Source organism: Xiphophorus couchianus, chromosome 11, assembly GCF_001444195.1.
Source record: "Xiphophorus couchianus chromosome 11, X_couchianus-1.0, whole genome shotgun sequence".
In the NCBI taxonomy this organism is placed as follows: Eukaryota; Metazoa; Chordata; class Actinopteri; order Cyprinodontiformes; family Poeciliidae; genus Xiphophorus; species Xiphophorus couchianus.
The window spans coordinates 19538072-19557397 of NC_040238.1; the positions used below are offsets into that span (position 1 = coordinate 19538072).

At 37.8% G+C, this 19326-nt stretch overlaps 1 protein-coding gene across 1 annotated transcript; it reads right to left on the minus strand.

Annotated features, from left to right (window-relative positions):
* Window positions 1–445: 445 nt before the first annotated feature.
* gucy2d (guanylate cyclase 2D, retinal) lies at window positions 446–12927 on the minus strand. Its single transcript, XM_028030613.1, has 18 exons — window positions 11912–12927; window positions 11531–11832; window positions 11063–11435; window positions 10888–10972; window positions 10691–10802; window positions 10484–10603; window positions 10302–10382; window positions 9442–9618; window positions 9201–9357; window positions 8953–9102; window positions 8635–8783; window positions 8400–8557; window positions 6794–6986; window positions 5395–5569; window positions 4132–4230; window positions 3383–3477; window positions 3212–3294; window positions 446–1416 (listed from the first exon to the last, which is right to left on the minus strand). Exons 1-18 carry the CDS (start codon window positions 12783–12785, stop codon window positions 1332–1334), a joined length of 3468 nt encoding a protein of 1155 aa, XP_027886414.1. The 5' UTR covers window positions 12786–12927; the 3' UTR covers window positions 446–1331.
* Window positions 12928–19326: the final 6399 nt, after the last annotated feature.

Sequence of the window (19326 nt, forward strand, 5' to 3'; positions counted from 1 at the left end):
CTTCGGAAAGTGCTTAAAACGCATGTTCTTAATAGGCTGAGATCATACAGTAAATTCTCACTAAATGATAACCCTGAAAGAAAACACAGTGTTACAGTATCAGGGTACTAATATGAGAATTTAACATAAAATGATCAAAAACATCCATTTGATTTAACTGCTTGCCAAAATAAAAGTTATAGGTGGTATTTTTGGGGAGACAAATGCATCTAGTCCAGGGGTGGGCAATCCTGGTCCTCGAGGGCCGGTGTCCTGCAAATCTTAGATGTCTCCCTGGTCCAACACACTTGAATCCAATAACTGAATCACCTCCTAAGTGCAGTCAAGTTCTCCAGAGTCCTGCTAATGACCTCATTATTTGACTCAGGTGTGCTGAAGTAGAGATGCATCTAAAAGTTGCAGGAGACCGGCCCTCGAGGCCTGGAGTTGCCCACCCCTGATCTAGTCTGTAAGTGTAAGCTAAAGTAGCCATTTTTCAGTCAACAGGTGGGGGCGCTAGACTCCAGCACTTTCCCTGGCATGTCATTCGAAAAGATTTGAAACCACAGAAGCAGTGGGATGGAGAATTTTGGCAGTTTTGTTACAGGTACTGGACGGTGAGAGGGTCCCTGAAGCGTTTTCTGTTCTGTCTTTGCAGATACTTTACACCAGGGGAATTTAGTTTACTTCTTTTAGATTATGTTAGATCATTTCAAAATGAAATGTCACATAAACAATCTACTCCACTTTGTGATTTGTACTGCAAAGACCGGAGTATTCCTCAACTACCCGGACTGAGCCAGGCGCTGATAAATAAATCCTAATGAAACTCATAGTAATAGGAGTTGATGTCTAATATATGTGTAGTTTTGACAATGAGGGCTTCTGAAGTGCAGTTGGGAGAACTGAGCTTTTGGGCCGCTGACAAAATCTGATCAATATCTTTATAACGCACAAAAGTAGGAATACGTACAGTAAAAGAAGCACAACTACCAAACACATGGTACGCAGTGCTAGATATCTCTTATTTTTGGGTGGTTGTCTGACATCTTAGACCTCCTATGTGCATGAAAGACCTTGCTGTATTTTATGCATTTTTGGTTCAAAAACAACTGATGTGAAATCAATTGAAGATCCTTTTCTGCTTGCCTCCTTTTTGCACAGAGGAGTCTGGATTCTTCATTGAAGTGCTGTGATCTCACTACTAATGCAAAAAAACGCATAATGTGAAAATCACTGGTTCCAGATGCGCTTCTGTTTCCTGGGTTTGCTGCTTCCCGTTACGAGCACGTCTTTGGCGTGGTAGAAACATGACTTTTCCCAGATCTCGAACATCAGCCCCTGATCCCGGCCTAGTTCGCCTTCTTCAGTCGATCCAGGAATTTTTGTCTTCTGTCTGGAGGGATCTCTTCCAGCCCGATACCATGATTGACACCGCTGTAAGAGGAAAAGCAGTTTTTATGCATCTGTGAGGAGAATACAGGACTAAACGGCATATTTAGTAGGAATACACAGCAGGAGTCAACATTTTTCAACTCTCCATTTAACACAGCTTGTTCTACACTGAACCAGTGAGGAAAACTAATTAAACTGATTCTATGATAGGATACATTTTGTGTGACAATCACATCAGTCACTTCACTTTATAATAATAACACTTATTATTATAATAAGGAATGAAAACCTACACTGGTGGTCAGAAGAGTTACAAATTAGGACTTATATTCTTCAAAAATAAAAGCCTCAATTACTTGTTTAGACTAAAGCAAAAGTAACTTCCACTAATGGATCACACTGTCTTTTCAAATCAACACTTAAAGAAACTACTCAAAATATAAGTCTAAGTATTATTAAAAACTATATTCTAGTAAAGTAGGTTCAACATTACTAGAGAAAATAAACCCCTTCTGAAAAAGGGTTTATGTTGTTTGTTCACAATACAACTCACAGATACTTTACAAAACATAAAAGTATTAATGAAACAAACCATTAAAGGTAACAACTGTAAGGCTGTTTATATTTGTTTTAAAATTCCTTTTAGTCACATTAACAAAATTATTTTTCTTATCAGTCTGATATCTATTAATAATCAATCTTAAGGGTAAATCATCTTGGTCAGCAACTCATTTTATTACGTATTAGACACAAAGGATTCCAAATATATTTATTTTAAGATTTAAAATGTAATACTTGAGTTGAAATTAAATGATTATACTAATTAGGGATCAATTGAAGCAACAAAACATAAAACAAACAAACTACTACCAGGAAGAATTCTGAAAGAAACTCAGCATAAATAGTTGGAGTTTCATTAGCTGCTGAAAGACATGATTTTATGACAAATTATGTCAGTTTATGTCTCTGAAATTGAAACAGAAGTATTTCTGTGCATAATTTAAACTTCTAAATACCCAACTTTAAAAGAAAAAAAATGGATGGAAAGGACGAATGACATCGCCAAGACGGATTTCATGTCTCTGTTGCAGGTGTACGAAGGCAAAATAAAATTAGTGGAAAACCATTAAGCAACTGAGTCTAAAAACAAAGTGATCAGATTGTATTTGATTCCAGTTGAGCTTTTTTCTTGGTTCTGGTGCATGACAGACTTATTTCCTAATCAGAAGGTTTTCCTTCATGATGACAATTTATTGAGTTCTAAACTAGCAGGATAAGGTAGCCGATTTAAAAAAAATGATTTGAAATGTGTTCACAAGTATGAAAGTAAACGTGGTTTGTTCAGAAACTCCCAGATTTACAATTAACGTTTCTGTCACTTAAGTCAATTATGCAAATAAATATGGTTAGCCTTTCAAAATATATCTAGTATATTCACTTTAACATATATTTACAGAATACACTTTTGCATATTGAGGTTGGACCTAAATCAGACATGAAAAGAAAAAAACTATTTTGTAGTAGTAGGAGAAGTAAAAGCAGTATTTCTCACTGATCTATTTCTAAACATTTACAATGCAAATAAAACTATTCTGCACATTGGCACAGGGAGCTAAAACTACAGGATTTCAGTTAAAACTGTTATCCTAACATTCAGATGTGTTCAACTGATGCATTTGTAACTCATTTGAAACTCAATTGAAATTATCTGAAGCGCTCGCAGATCCTAGAAGGGGCCATTAGCAGCCACAAAATCTTCTATACCTCTGGAAGGAAGAGTTCACCGAGACAAATAACGTTTAGGTATTTTGGGGGAGCAAACAAAAGGTTTTCTTACTCTTTGGTCTCGATGGGAACTGGCAGAGGCTTGTTAAAACCTTCCTTCCCCACCAGCCAGTAGGTGGTCTCAATACCTTTTCCCTAAAATCAGATCACAGTTTGCGTTAACTTCTAAAGGACTTACAGTTTTTCTCACATTATTAAAAAGTCAGTCTTTCAGTGTACATACCTTTAACTCTGTCAGACCTCTGACCTGAATCTTGTATCCCATATTCAAACTGTTCAGGAGATCAACTGTTGTTTGGTTCACATGGATTCTGTAAGCTATGCATGTGCAGAAGAAACATCATTTCAGAGTAGGGAAATTGCTTTATGACATATCCACATAGAAACTCTTTGTGTTGGGATAATCTATCTTTATAGATGCTACTCAAATTGTAAGTACATTGGGACACAGTTGGGAAGCCGAAGCTGATGACGGTGATGTGAGGTTAGATTGGTTGTTGTTTGTTTTTCCTCCACTTGGTGGCAGTAGATCATTACTGGGCAGTTTCTGACTACACATCTGTTCATCCCTGAATATCCACCATATGGTTTAAATTAGCAAACAAAAGCAACTGGTTAAATTCCAAAAAAGTTACATCTCATAAACTGTAGCTTCTAGGGAAAGTCTTAAAAATTTTCATGTATTAAAAGGCCACATGAACTTTCACAGTAAATCCTCAGCTTTATGCCTAAATTTGAATGTACACAGAGTATGATTAATATAAATGTGGTAATTATTGGCATTTATCCCGAAACTTCAACATGCCCTTTAATTCTGTTGATAGTGTTAAAGGATTAGCAGGTACCGCTCACTTAAAGCCCTGTTTAACCTCAGGCAACGTGTATTCGGACTGCCATACACCTGTCCTCCAGCCCAGAACGCTCATACATTTTTTTTTTAGAAAATTAATGCAGCCATCTAAAGATACTTACGCAAACTGGTGGACTCCATTCGAGATGTGGTGTTGACCGTGTCTCCGAACAGACAGTACCGAGGCATCGTCAGGCCAACCACTCCTGCTACGACTGGACCTGTGATTGTCGTATGTAGAATAACACATATACGTAACTATAGATGTTTATAAACATGCATTTTCATAAATGCAGATGGCGTTCTAACCTAACCGGGAGAGAACAGAAATGCATTGGGCCATGTCAGACGTCCAGCGTGTGCGGTGTCTTAATAGGATGACAGCACTCTAAGTGGATAGTGTTTCACTGTTCCAGGAACACGTTTCAGACGAGGATAAAAGAGGTAAAAATATCTCCTTGACTTAGCAGCTTGGGGACTCAGATTCCTCTTTAACTCTTATTCACTCTGAAGTGAAGTTTAGGTTGATTTTATCCAATATTGCACAGTACCAACAAATATAACTCCTGACTTACTGAACTTTTCAAGAGTTTTGGCTGCTTTTCAGTAATTACTTTTTATGTAACACACAAAATAATTGGAAATACAGTGTATAAGAAAGATAATATTAAATATTAAAGGTAGAAATGTTAGCGTGTCTCCAATCATTTAACTTTTCTAGGGAAGCTTTTTTGAATCCATGGGATTTCTGAATGACTTTCCAAAGCTTTTGTTCAGTTCTTAGTGGTCCTTGAAAAAGATCATTACCCTTTGGCTCAATGAAACTGAGATCATTTACTTTTATTTAAAGTTTTCTCTGAGTGACCTGCCTTTTTGTTGTGTTTTATTTTTATACTTCTGAAACATGTTTTGGATTAGTTTCTTCATTTATTCCCCTATAGTTTCTAAAGCTTCCTGGTGTTACAAAATCTGAAGTAAAGCTAAACTGTGATAGGAAGATCCTTTTTTTTTTATAAAATTGTATTGTTTTGCTTTTGTAAGTTTTTGTAGATGCAATAAAAGAAGGGAAATATTTGCTAAGTGGAGACACAAAGAAGAGGTATGTCTTTAAGTTAAGGGTATTTTTATTCTCAGACGATGCATCAATCTGAGAAATTAATCTATATAAATATGTGCAGCAGCCAAGCATGTTAGATAATTGAAAAAGAGCTTTGGAAAACTCTGATCCATTGTTTGTATATGCTGCAAACCATGAAGTCATGAGAGCTCGCTGAACACAAAATGCAATCATTTGTTTTAAGGAATTGTCCAGATGCTATTTCAAGGTGTGCAGTTGTAATGTTGGGACTTTATTACTGAACAGAAAGTAGTAACTTGATGCTCACCGGAGTGCAGGCCAACACGGAGCCGGAGTTTCAGGTCAGGCATGTGTCTAGCCTTGAAGCTCCCAATCAGGCTCAAAATATCAAGGGACATGTTGGCCATCTCTGCTGCATGACGATTGCCATTCCTGGTGGGAACTCCAGAGGCCACCATGTACGCATCTCCAATGGTTTCCACCTGAGCACCACAAAAATGAAGAAGTGAACAAACACAAGAGCGGGATTTTTGTCTCAACCTTCATTTAAAGACAATTAGAAAACTAAAAAGTGAAGATAATGTCAACTCAATACCAATAGGTGTCAAATAAGGAACATCTGTCTTGAAATAATAAATATAAATATATCTGATTAAAGAGCTAATTCATGTTCAGCTTTATTCAAGTCCCAAGGGGCAATTATTAAAAAAGTAAGAAAGACATTAAAACTCAGGAGTTTTAAAAATGAGGGGCAATACAGTGTGCCAAAACAACATCAAATATCAGTCCATACAAGATATGGAGAGTACAAACAGTGTATTGTATCATCATCCAACAATTTCTACTAACATCAGTAACACACGTGAAAAAAAATAGAAATCAGCTAATCAACCCAACAGTCAGATGCTACTCCTCCTGCCTTGTCCTGCATTCAAAAGAAAAATCACTAATGTGTTATGAAGTATTTTATTCCTTTAAAGGCAATATTAATGGCAGTAACTCCGTATCTGCTGCTGGGTACTGGCCACATTTAAATGAAAAATACAAACAGGAACTGTGTAATCAGTTTCAAAATGACAAAGCCTATTTTAAATTTCTTATTTTAGGTCAAACAAGATGAGTTTCTTTTCCTTACTACAGAGAACATCTATATTCTTAGGTTTCACACTATGTAATGGCATTATAGAAGGTTTTCAACTCTATGTATCATTAAACACTGCATGGGTTGGTTGAAATAATATTCAGACATTAAATTTTAAAAATGAAATAATGGCCACCACCATATTTTATTATTCATCCTTCCAGAAGTATATCAGTTTTTAACAATATATTTTTTTCTTAAAGTATAATATCATGGTCGTGTTTAATGAGCCTCAGATCAATGTTTGAGAGATTTACAGAGGGACGCCATTTGTCTGATTGAGGTGATGTAGGTCATAAGCAAAAAAGTTATGATCCACTCATATATAACACTGTATAATAATTAAACAGATAATATAAAGAACAAAATCCATTTCAGATATAAGGGTTATAGTTTGATTCCATGCGTCACACAATGTAAAATAGTTGTTTGTTACCTTCAGAAACATTTTTAAAAAGTAGCAATATTTGAATTTCCTCTGACATGCAAACAATACTACTTAAAAAAAAAGCTAAATTGAGAATAAAGTCTTACTAAACGCTGCCAACAGCCCATGAATGCTGACCTTGTAGACGTCGTGCAGTGGGATGATGGCGTCAAAAAGCGTGTAGAGATCGTTGAGCAGGTCAACCACCTCGATGGGCTCACTGAGCGCGGAGATGGTTGTAAAACCCACGATGTCACTGAAGTACAGCGTGACTACACTGAAATGTTCCGGCTCCACAGGCTTGCCGAGCTTCAGCGCCTGGGCCACAGTCCTGGAAGACGAACAGGAAGGCTGAAAGGCGAGCTTGTAGCGCCGACACACCGCTGGGGTCTCTAACAACTATTGCAGTTGTGTTTTCAAAACGTCAACAAAATGTGACTAATTAGCTTCATCATTCTTCAGTGGCCACTAAATTTAACTATACTACAATCTAATCAGAGTTCATTGAACACATTAATGATGTTTCTTCACTCTAAAGAGTGAGTTTATTCGCATATTAAGATAATATTAGCATTTTAGCTGCTAAGTAGTTAGCTAGCTAGTGCTAGCCATTTTCAACATTTACACTTTGACCAAAATATTTGTCATAAATTCAACTAGCAGACAAGCTATGAATCTATATTTATTTGTGTTTATTATCTTGGTCATTTTGTAGCAGTTTTAATTGAAAAGTTATTTCAATTTTTGAGCCTATTTATTTTGGTTTCCAAATTCAGATCTTTGTCAAGTCTTTTCATACATGACGAGGCTGTCATCTTTACATTGATTCATTCCATTTAAAATAAAAATAAAATGAATTAATTTTGACCCAATTTTTTATTATTACTATTTAGCCTTTATTTTACTAGGATAAAAAAAAAAACCCATTGAGATTAAAAATCTTTTTTTTCAAGGAAGTCCTAGCCAAGAGATAGCAACAAATACAACACAGAAAAATACACAGTTAAAAGTCAATGTCAAGCTATAAAAAACAGGCTCATAGAATCGGCCTCAATAATTTTTTGTTTAAATTTAAAAGCATAAAACAAAATGGGTTCAGTTGATCTAAAAGTTTCTTATAACAAGTTCCTTGAAGAGGGAGCAGAGTGAACAAAATATAACAAAATATTAGTTATTTAGTAATCCGGGTTATGGATTTTTCTAATCCCACATTTTAGTTGGCTTTTATGTTTAGAAAGTAGTTACTTTTACAGAGTCAAACCCATAACCTAACCCTGTTAATTTGAGTCAAATGAATTAACACAACCCTGTCAGCAAAATAATTCACATTTTTGGAGCATAATCACTTAACACCCATGTGGACTGGTATATATATATATATAATTTTATTTTACGATTCTATATTATCCGAATAGAAATTATGTTCAATGACATGAGACACAAACGGATCTTCTGTTGCTTCAGGACAAAGAGAGCCTTGTCTGTTAGGAAGTTTGTGCATTTTTGCACAAAAAAACAAACTTAAGGTGGGCACAATGAAAAAAAATTGCATTGCCATCAGTCACTTTAATGATGCAGCATTTGACTTTCTATCACTATGACTAAGCAGCATCACTTAATTTTTTATCACTTGGTAGTGAAAATGTTCCTCCTTTGCATCTGTTTTAATCTGTAGCTCGTTGTCAACTGAAGTTCTGAGTATAGCATCATGTCTTTGTAATGTTTTCACATAATGAATACTTACTTGGGCAACATCTGAGCCACCAGTTGATCTGTTTTCTGTCTCTCCAGCTCGAGCTCCTCCGTCCTCTCTCTTATAAGATCCTCCAAGTTAGAGGAGTATTGCTCCAACATCCGCAACATAGAGTCTATAATATTAGTCTTCTTTCCTTTGTGCTTGAACTGTCATGAGAAGGTTGGTTCCCAGTAAGTTTCAGTTCATTATAGAATCCCAAATTAACGTATTTTCAGATTTTTACCTGCTTGAAGATATCCTCAAAGGTTGGTCTCTTATCTGGATCTTCACTCCAGGCTTGTTTCATTAACTGAATTACTTCTACAGGGGCCTCCTCCACTGATATAATGGGGCGACACAGAGGTGGAGGGTCTTTAACCTTGTTGATAATCTCTGTCAACACAAAAAAACGAACAAAATATTAGACACACACAACACAGAAGAAATTAAAGGGAACAGTTTAGTTTAAGAGTCCTTGTCTCATACGAGGAGGATTTTTAGAAAGACCTTAGATATATAAAATTACTTAAAATCTACCACCATCTTGCCTGACGTTACTCACCCTTGGGAGGCATATCCAGCATGCAGAAAGGCGAAGAGCGAGAGACAATCTCCTGCACAATGATGGAGAAACTGTAAACGTCACCAAAGAAAGTTCCTTTCCTCCTTAGACTTGGGTCTCGCAGCAGCTCCGGAGCCGACCAGAGCAAGTCTTTTTATTGGACAAAAACGCACAACCATAGATAAGCAAATTGTCATGCATAAGTAAATAAAGAAAATTTTTTATTCCAAACTTGTAAGTGTTCTCACCCTCAGGCTTTTCATCATCAGTGTCTATGCTTTGTGCAATCAATATTTCATTAAACCCATAATCTGTCACCTTCAGCACAAAGCGCCCATCCACCACACAGTTACGGGATTTGAGCCGCCCATGGATGATGCTGCGATGATGCAGGTACTTCATTCCCTGATGATAATAAAAAAAATAAAAATACATGTAATGAGACAACCTGGTCATGTGTAAAATAAAACAGAGATAAGTCTTTCTTACCCTGATCAGATCCATTAACAAGGAAGACTTGAACATCCAATCAAGACGCACTTCTTCGTTGCCCAGCAAATCCTCCAGACTTCCCCGGCTGCAGTGCTCAGTAACAATGCCAAAGATCCCCGAGTCAAAGAACAGTCCCAGGAAAAGATTTAGGTTCTCGTGCCTCATCTCCCTTAGCTGCAAAGGGGGGGAAAAGCAACACTTTTTCAATGTTTTACAAAACCACTGTGCTCTGCTTTTTTGTGACCAATAATTATTTAGTATTGTTGTTAAATTATTTGGTTTATCAAAGATGGAGATTCCACATCAATGAACACAAAGATTCCCAAGTTCAGTCATTTTGAAATGCAAATACAAATACAACTTTTTCAGTTTGCCAAATTTTATATATATATAAAGAAATCAACTATCATGGCATCTTCCATCTTAAGATGCAATTTAACCTTGCATATCATCATTACTCTAAAATCTAAACATCCAGGTTACAAAAGGGAAAAAAACAACAAAAGTTGCCATAATTTGGGAGTTTATGTGAAAAAGTAAAAGATTTCTCATTTAAAAGGGTTGACAAACTGTTAATTTTTGTAACTTCTGATTTGTATCTCATTAAATCTTTCTCACACAAACATCCTCAAGGCCAAAGCGTCTACCTGGCAAAAACAGAAAACTTTCTTCTTCTGCCAGAGGCTGAAAGAACAAGAACAAAGTTCTTTCTGGCCAGGACATTTTCTTGGACACCTTGGAAGCCCTCACATATCTCTCCTACTGAAGCACACCACCTTCATATTTCTCTGACACCACATTATAGGAAAAGGTTCTGCCCAGAATGTGTCAAGACCAAACTTCAAGAACTCACTTACTTTCACAAAGACTACCTCTGTGCTGCCATTCACACTAGAAACTGTTCCTGTGGGACTTTTCTTCAACCAAACCCAGTCACCCTGTAAGATAAAATAAGCATCATTTTGAATGTCAGAGGCTCCAGACAGAACTAAAAGTGGGAAACATATCCATTGCATCTGGCGTGGTGTGATTTTCTTACCTCAAACACAGCAACGTTTGAACTGTCCGGAGTGGAGGCTAGGTAGCTACGGCCAGACACAGAGTGGTGAGGTGTTTTCATGTCGCCTTGGCTTTTCATGATACTTTCATCATTTAGCTTCTGCTCACACAGAGGAGAAAAAGGTAATGCCAGAGCAAATCATTTGGAAATGCAAAGAGGTGTCAGTTTTGATTCAGTGAGACTGACCCGTTTGCTGACTTGAGTATTGATAAAAACCAGATCATCAAGAGTCAGGATCACCTTCGATGAGCCACCGTTTCCATTACTCCCAAAGCTGAACCCAACTTTGCCTTGTTTCCTGTGCACAAAAACATCATGTATAATTAAGAAAACACAAATACTGAGCAAGCTGAGATAGAATTTTCCTACTCTGATATACCTACTTCAAGTGAAGAAAGATGTTTACTACACCTCCCACCAAAGAAATGAACAACAGGAATAGAAAAAAGAATGTGATTATATCCATCCCTTTGGAAAGAAAAAAAAGGAACAAACGTTTGTGTAAATTACCACATTTATTACATCAGTGTATGGATGCTAGTCTGCTAACACACTGACCTCCAGTGCAAGCAAAGTACGGGCTAAACCAGCAACTTGAATCTGTGTAGGGAGTGCTGCCTGCAAAGTGAACTGAGCGACCAAGATATTGCAAGCCTCCTGTCTTGCCGTCTGTGTGACTACCATGAAGAAAATGTGTGGAGTAGAGCGAGGTGCCCATGCCGCTGTAGTCCAGCACTACATAGCCAGCCTGCATCCCTTCACCGTTTCTTCCTGCCTGCAGCTGCTGATTGAATCCTTCAAATTCAAAGCCTCCCTCACTCTCTCCCAGGACAGCACCCGATACCCAACGGTCTCCACTTGTGCGGGCTTGTTCAGCAGCCATAGCAATATAGTACATCATGTTGTAAATGGTGCCAAAGAATGGAGAAACCTAATAAAGGGCAGTCAGACAACACATTTTAGGAAGAATGCTTTGTTAACTTTGGTGTCTTGCTTTCAATAATTAGATTCCTCAACAAGTCTTACCTGTTCTGGTGGAGTACTGCTGCGGATTTCATAGGTGTTTTGAGCCTCTCTGAAGGCCTCATAGAAATCGCGTTCCCCAGACTCCATGGTGATGGTGAGAACTCCATCATAGGCTTTTCGGAGCTTGGTATCATTTCCTAGCATGTAGTAGTTTGCGTCTTTGTATGGTAGGGAATACAGAAGCGTGTCATAGGTAATAAAAACATAGCCACGGTCTATCATACGCATAGCTAAGGCTGTTGTCAGAAGTTGGTACTGGGCTTGGCCACCAATCAGGACAGAGGGCATGCACATGATGATTACTGCAAAAAGATTAACAAAACAAGTTTGCACAGTTTGCATGGGCTTAAGTTCTTGACTTCTGAGTAAAGTGCATCTTACCTCTAACTCGATCTGCTTCCCTCACTCTTGTCAGAGCTCTCCGAGGCCCATCCTTATCACTCTCCATTGTGATTACAGGGTTGACAGGTAGGCCAAGATCCCTGAGTGAAGTGGCTAACTCCTGTCCTGTGGCTTCCCAAATATCAGTTTCTTCTGAGATGATGGCCACATGAGCCCATCGAAAATACCTTAACACAGTAAAAATTACATGGGCAGACAATGGCAGTGGTCTTAGGAAGGTAGGGTACACGTCTCTTGTCTTCATGTTGGGTTTGAGACAACCCCAAGACAGAATCCCAACATCCCACTCTTTTGCATACAAAGCAGCAGAGGAGCAGTAGCCTGGGTTAGCAGGACCCAAGAAAGCAGCACCGTAACCTTCTAGATCAGCAAAGCGAACAAGGGCACGAGTTGACTTGCAGTCCTCATTAATCAATGTGTAGTCATACCAGTAGCCTTTATTAAGGTAGGGGTTCTTGTTTATACGGCTGGTGGCAAGGCGGGCTGCCAAGTCAGGGAGAGCCTTAGAGTATAAGATGTCACATGTCCAAGGTCCAACCAGGGCCACCTTGAAAGTGGTTGCCCATGCTTGACAAGGAAGTAATGAGATCATGAGTAATAGGAGATAAAACCAGTTCCCCCTTGATCTTCTGGTTTGCTGCACTGGGGATGATGGCAACTGTGGTGTTGATGACAAGGATTTTGATGACAGTGATAATGGTGCTGATGATAGCTGAAACTTTCTACAGCCAGCAAAACTATTTGTAGTCACCGTCCATATATGCCTCTTTCTTATCACTTTAACTGAGTGGTGCCTCCATCGTGGGTGGTAAGCTAGGTTGTGCAGACATTGAGGGTCTCTCTGATTTGTCATTTTCACATCCAGCTTCAATGATGCCTCAGACACAGAAGGTGAACTGAGAGTTTACAATGGTAGGTGAGATTTTCTTTGGTTCTGGGATTACTTCCCTTGGCACTCTGCAGGCCTCTAGTCCAAAGGTGGAAGACTCCAAGACATCACTGCCTCCAGGAGACAAGAACGAAAATATATTAGAAGGAGACATAAGACACAACATTTCATAATTCTGTTGGAACTGAATATTTGTTCTGATTTAATCTTTATCAATCAGAGTTGAGCCTTGAAAATCCATTGACACAATGTCATTATGAATCCTATCAGCATCGATATGGCCTCACTGCTGAGAACGCGCTGCCCGTGCTGTCCCTTGGAGAATTACTAGCATGTGTGTAAGAAGCTCATTAGCTTTGCCAGAGCTAATTCCAGGTAACCATCAGCTAAATCTGGATACTGTTCTCTAACCTTCTTTTTGCTATGCTATCTCCTTTGCCTGTGATTTGGTCTTTTCAAGGTTTTTGCGCCATCTTCAAGTCTAATCCAGTCATACATGTGGTACTTCTATGTAATCTGGTATAAATTAAGGTTTCCTTTTCTGAAAATAGTGTGATGAAATTTGTACTGGACTAAAACTATATTAAATTAAATCCCTTTTTAACTTTATAGCTAAACAGAAATTGCTGAGTCATGCCAGTCTCCTGAACCATGTCTGTTGCTTATATATTGTGTAATTTACATCTACAAACTCAGAATTTAAAACATTTTCACCAAAATATGTAATTCATAAAGAAGTTTTTAAAGTTATTTATATTGACATTGACTTTATAGTTACCCAATTAGAGTATATACTAGCTCTGGTACTGTTGAATATCCAAAGCTTTCAAATTAAACTTGTTTAAAGTCTGTAGCGAGCATAGACAAGCCTAAGCAAAGCTTCAGAAAATAAAGAATTGATTATTTTTACACAGCAAATAACCATGTCAAATTAATGGAGATCTTACCTGGAGTAGTTTTCAACACAGGAGCCATGTCAGGGTTTGAGTCTGTCGTTAAATAGCACCATGCAAATTCCAGGTGAATTAAGTGTACTCAAGATGAGATTATCTTTTGTCTTGCATTGTGAAAAATATAAATCCTAAACTTACGTGAGGTACAAAACAAAAATAAAAAAGAAAGAACTACTGGGAAGTTTATATCATTTTTTGTCCAAGTTATTAGAAATAGACTGAATGAAAAAAACTTCAAAATTCCAGGGAATTGGTCTTCTTGGTTTAGTTGTTGCTGTCCCTGTTTTGGACTGGGACCCACCCCAAACCACAGGTACATGAGAAGAGGTGCAACAAGGTTCCAGAGTTTGGACTGGTAAAAATAGATTGGCTTGATAGGCTGAGGGCTTGAGAGAGGGAATAAGTAAAGGGAAGGAAAAAAGTGGGAAGGGCTGACAAGCTTTGACTTCTCAACCTTCTTTAGCTTTTAATCCATGCTAGTGTGGGAAGCATGTGTGTGGGGGAAGCGTAGTGGCAGAGAGGATCACCAGCAGAAGAAGGTGAAAGTAGAAGCACACTCACTGTTTCTCACGTGCTGATTTATCCAAGCAACTGTTGCATAAAGTAAATGACTTCTAGATAACTGGAAGCTTAAATCCCGTTTAAACAAGTCAGTACCTTCACATGTCTGCATGAAAAAACAGAAACTTTGAGTGATTTGCAGTTCAGGCCTGTTTAAAATCAAGGACAAATGACAATCTCGAAGTTTACAACACAACATGAAAGTAAGTTCATGGAACATTTTATCCCATATTCTGATCTGACACTGAAGAGAAAGAGACACACCAGAAAGGTTGTGGATAAAATATTAAAAGAGACTGAAAAGATCTGTGAGATCTTAGAAGATCTCACAGAATATTATTCCATAATCCCCTTAAAATGGAAAGAATATGGCACAACTATAAATCTACCAAGACATCAAGTACTCCACAAAGCTGATCTTGTGTAATAATGACACGTACAAAGCAAATGTTAACACAGGCATACGAGATCTTGTTTGACGATCGCCACAAGCCACTGTGGTTGTGGGAATGTGGTACAAGTCAGATTCGCCTCGAAAGAGCGCAAAAGGGGAGGTTCGGATAACTGGAGGCTAAAAGATGGGTATGTGGTGCTGCAACTCAGGAGTCAAGCATAAAATTATACAAGTCACAAAGCATGAATTTCTAAGCCTGATAACATGGGGCTATTCTACGATGTGAGCTAAGGAAAATCAGTCAACAATTTTCAGGGAACAAGATCAACTTTGACCCCTGACAAAGTGACCCCCCATTCGCAAGGGAGATGGCAGAATCTCAACACTTTTAGAAAAGCTTCCCTGTTCTAGACTTGATTACAACTCAACCTTAAAATTACATATTTCTCCAGGTTTCAACTGGTCAAATTTTGAAATTACTTTGAAATTTCACCCAAGTGCGTAGAGGCTGGAGTTTGGTAAAGAAAGTATTTAATAGTATTTAACTGAATGTCCAAGGGCAGCAACAACAACAGGAAAACAACAGGTAAGTCAGTTTCCAAAGAACATTGACTAAAGAAATAGGGAAGTATTGTACATGATGTACAGTAGATCCTCTGTATTCACAGTATTTAGAAACCACAACCACCTCCAAATCTGAGAATACTTGAAACCTCCTCTAAAAAACATTTACACCTGCTTGATTTCGCAGTACAATACTTTTTGTTCAAAAACCACACACTGTGTATGGCACAGTGGAAGCCATCTTAGCACTACTGCAGAAGCTAATATCTACAGTCTTTCTTATCTCTGCTCTTAGGAATACAGCCAATCAAAACAAAGTGACACTCCTGGATTGTCACCAGCCAATAGCATGTCAAGTACCATTGTGACTGTGTTTCAGCTTCCCAAGCTGCATTTTCTTTTGAAAATTGCAGATATGCTAAATGGGAAAATCCTTCAATATACAAATTTACTGAGTAATTAGAAATTACATTTCTCAGAAAAATGTGTGAAAAGTTGAATTTACCCAAACTGAACCATGACAGTAGGTGGGGGTCCATGTACATATGCAGGGAGGGTAATAATTACCAAATGGAAGCAGCTCTGAAGCAGAAAAGTGAGTGTTTCTGTCATTCTCCATTTTATTATGGAAGATTATTTTATGAAAGATTTCTGAATATAAATGAAGCAACTATTAAAATGAAAAACAACCATCCAGTAAGAAAGTCTAAGAACAGAAATCATAAGAACGTTCAGAAATGAAGCAACCAAAGTACAACCAATCATGGTGAAAGATTTTTGTTCATAGGAGCCTTCCATCTCCCTCCAACCTGTCTGTGTTGAATCTGTACAATGATGCTCATGAGGCAAAAGAAATATATAAGCTGGAGCAAACAGCTGAAAATATCTGGTGTGCTAATTGTGATAAGCTAACAGGGAGTTATTTCTTTGATCAGCTGAAAGAAACAACAAAAACTCAGTTTAAAAATGAAAAAGCTGCTTAGAAATAATTCTCAAACATGCACCCTCAAAGACCTCTTCATGAAGGCTGGTTGTGGCATATGTGAGGTAAGCGCTGTTCTCATTTGTCCTGTCTTGCACATCCACAGAAGACTTGTTAAAGTAATCAGATTAGTCAGGCGAGGCCTTGCTAAACTGGTCGGCTGCACGCAAGCCTCTTAGTGACATGGCTGACAGCACTGTTAGAGATCACTCCAAAGCAAGGTCGGACATACAGCCAGCTCAGCAGAGGCAGCATCACTTCACCATACTGTCAGGAGGTGATCACCACTTGTGGTTCATTGAGAGGCTCTTTTAGCAGGCAGTAGATGTGAGGCCACTAGCTTGCAAAACCAGTAATAAGACATTTTGTACAACGCTCAAAAACACATACTGTCTCAGGTAAAAGCATTCATCTACCTTAATTCATACTTTACTTGAGAGGGTCTGTGAGAGGAGCAGCAGGGAAACAACAGTCTTTTTCGTGATCAAACATAATTATTCAAGTGATTTGATCTGGCAGACTCTCCCAGTGACATCACTCCCTCCTTCCAGGATCACAGGTATCAACAGCGTGTAGGAAAGCTGGGAGTCTTCACTGAAAAATCATACCGCAGTGTAATTTATCAAAGGTAATCCTGAGCAGCCTATGGGGAGAGACCTTTATGTCCATCCTCACTGGCTGTAGAGAGCCTCTCCAGGATGAGGATCACACACAGTAAACGGTGGATTTTCTCACCTTCAAATTATCCGGTGGAATTACTAACACAACACTTTTTTTTTATTATTATTTAATTTTTTTTAAAATCCTCTACGAGCTTTACTGGGGGGAGTATCGCAAAAGCAGCGTTACTTTACCTGTGTGAGTTTTTGCTAACAGACACGTTGATGCATCGTAGTCTTTTCAGAGGTTTGAGTCGTATTGACTGTATGCTGCCACCTTTTGAGGAAGTAGTGCAAGTGCAACACGATTCTTTTCAAACCAAAGAGGCCGAGTTGATTCACTGACCCCATCCGGACAGGTTTAAATGATTAACCATTATATAGTAGATTATCTATTCAGATTATTTATTGTGGGCACTTAGACAAAAGATGCACACCCCAAAAGGCAGCAGATGCACAACAACAATTTAAATGAAGGATTTAAATTCCTTGACTTACAGGAATTTAAATGATATGAACACAGGAACACCTTTTTGGCCAAGCTGTTGTTTTAACCACTCAACTCTTCATCTGATTGTAACAGACAATTTCAAAAGTATTAAAACCCTCCCTTTCTCCTATTTTGTTGTATTACAGCATCAAACTTCAGTGTATTTTACTAGAATTTTTGATAGACCAACACAAGGTAAACATTGTTTACCTTGTGTTGTGTTGGGTGTGAAAGACAAAGCATACATGAACGTCAACCTTTCATAAAAGTCTGGAAAGTGTGGAGTACATATTCGCTTTACCACTTTACTCTGACCAATAGAGAGCAAAGAAAAGAAGGACCACCAAAAGTGAGGAACTTGAGGGATTGGAGCACAGCCAACAAATGTAAGTCACGTTTGACGCACAATGACCTTCAGGTATTGAACCTGCTTTGGTTAACTTAATACAACTCATATTAGCAAAAGCAGTTTGCCCTAGAGTTGTTTTGCTTCATCATCCATATGCACAGCTCATGTAGGACCATTAGCCTTCAGACATTCCCATTTTTATGCCCGCGACCCATTCATTTGTGACCCATATATAAAACTTGTCTGAGAGGATCTATTACCTGACAAAATGCAGAGAAATGTGCCTGCAGTTCTGGGAGAGAATGAAAATGGAGATAATCTTCCCTACTGATGAGGGAACAAGAGTCAGTGGATTTCATACAACAGAAGATAAAAGAGGAAATAAAAACATAAATAAAAATGATCTGTAGAGGCTCTATCTTAATGAGATAACAAATGGTGAATTTGAATCGGATTTTGACCTACATTACTTTGCTGATATTATGCAGACACGGGGTGAAAAAAAGAAACCTGATTAGTTATTCAAAACCAGGTCAGTGTTACATGCATTCCAGCAAACAGTAGCAGTTTATCCTGAAGGATTTCAAGCAGTAGACTGGCAAATTATGCCACGGAAATTCAGGTTCCTACAAAATGTCCACCAGAGAAAATCCAACAAATGATTTTTCTCCTTTGCACCACCATGTGAGATCAGGTTGAGTCTCATGAGGCAGCCTGCAGCCAACTGAAGTAAATAATACAAACATGTAAGATGTCACAAAGTTTCAGTATAACTAAAGAGCTTTACTGAATATATGAGTCTTAAAATGCACAAAACAATTAATATGTTAAACAGATGACTGACATGTTTAAGATTATTTGTTGGGGACAGGATTTTATTTTGGATGATTTCTTTCCAATGCCGTCCTGTTTTTGGTCGAGTTAATCTTTTTTCTTTTTTTTTTTGCAGCTGGCAGCATTTCTTGTTTTCTCCCAGTTTCAATTGCAATAAATAAACATAACTCAGGGGAAAAGGCATCATGCCTATTTTTTTAAATTTCATACACAATATGAATCACACTTTAAATGAGCAGACAGTTGTCAAAACAAATAATATTATTGTTATCATAGTAAAATTCTTATTAATAATAATAATTTAGTGTCTCTTTTTATTTTGGTCATATGCAGGTACATTTTGTTGTTTGTGTGGAGTTTGTTAGTTCAAAGGATCTGAAAATAATGAACGCTGTTTCTGCTTTTGTTTTTTCTTTAGTCTGGTGTGTTAGTGTCGACTGGATGACAAGTTTGTTTACAATTTCATAATTTATTTTATTAGTTTTTTCTGTTGTTTTGTTTATTTATTTCGGTTGTTTAAAATGTCTACCAGTTCCACAAAGTTTATTGATGTTTAAGAATATGTTCTTGCATTATTATTATGCCGTCAGTGTTATATTACTTGAAAATAGCCTCAAAGCAACATTATGGCTTATTGCAATATCTTCTGGAAGAATTTATTGTCCACTAAAATTTGCCATGGTGACAGGCCTGAATATGTGTATCAAATGTATTTAGGG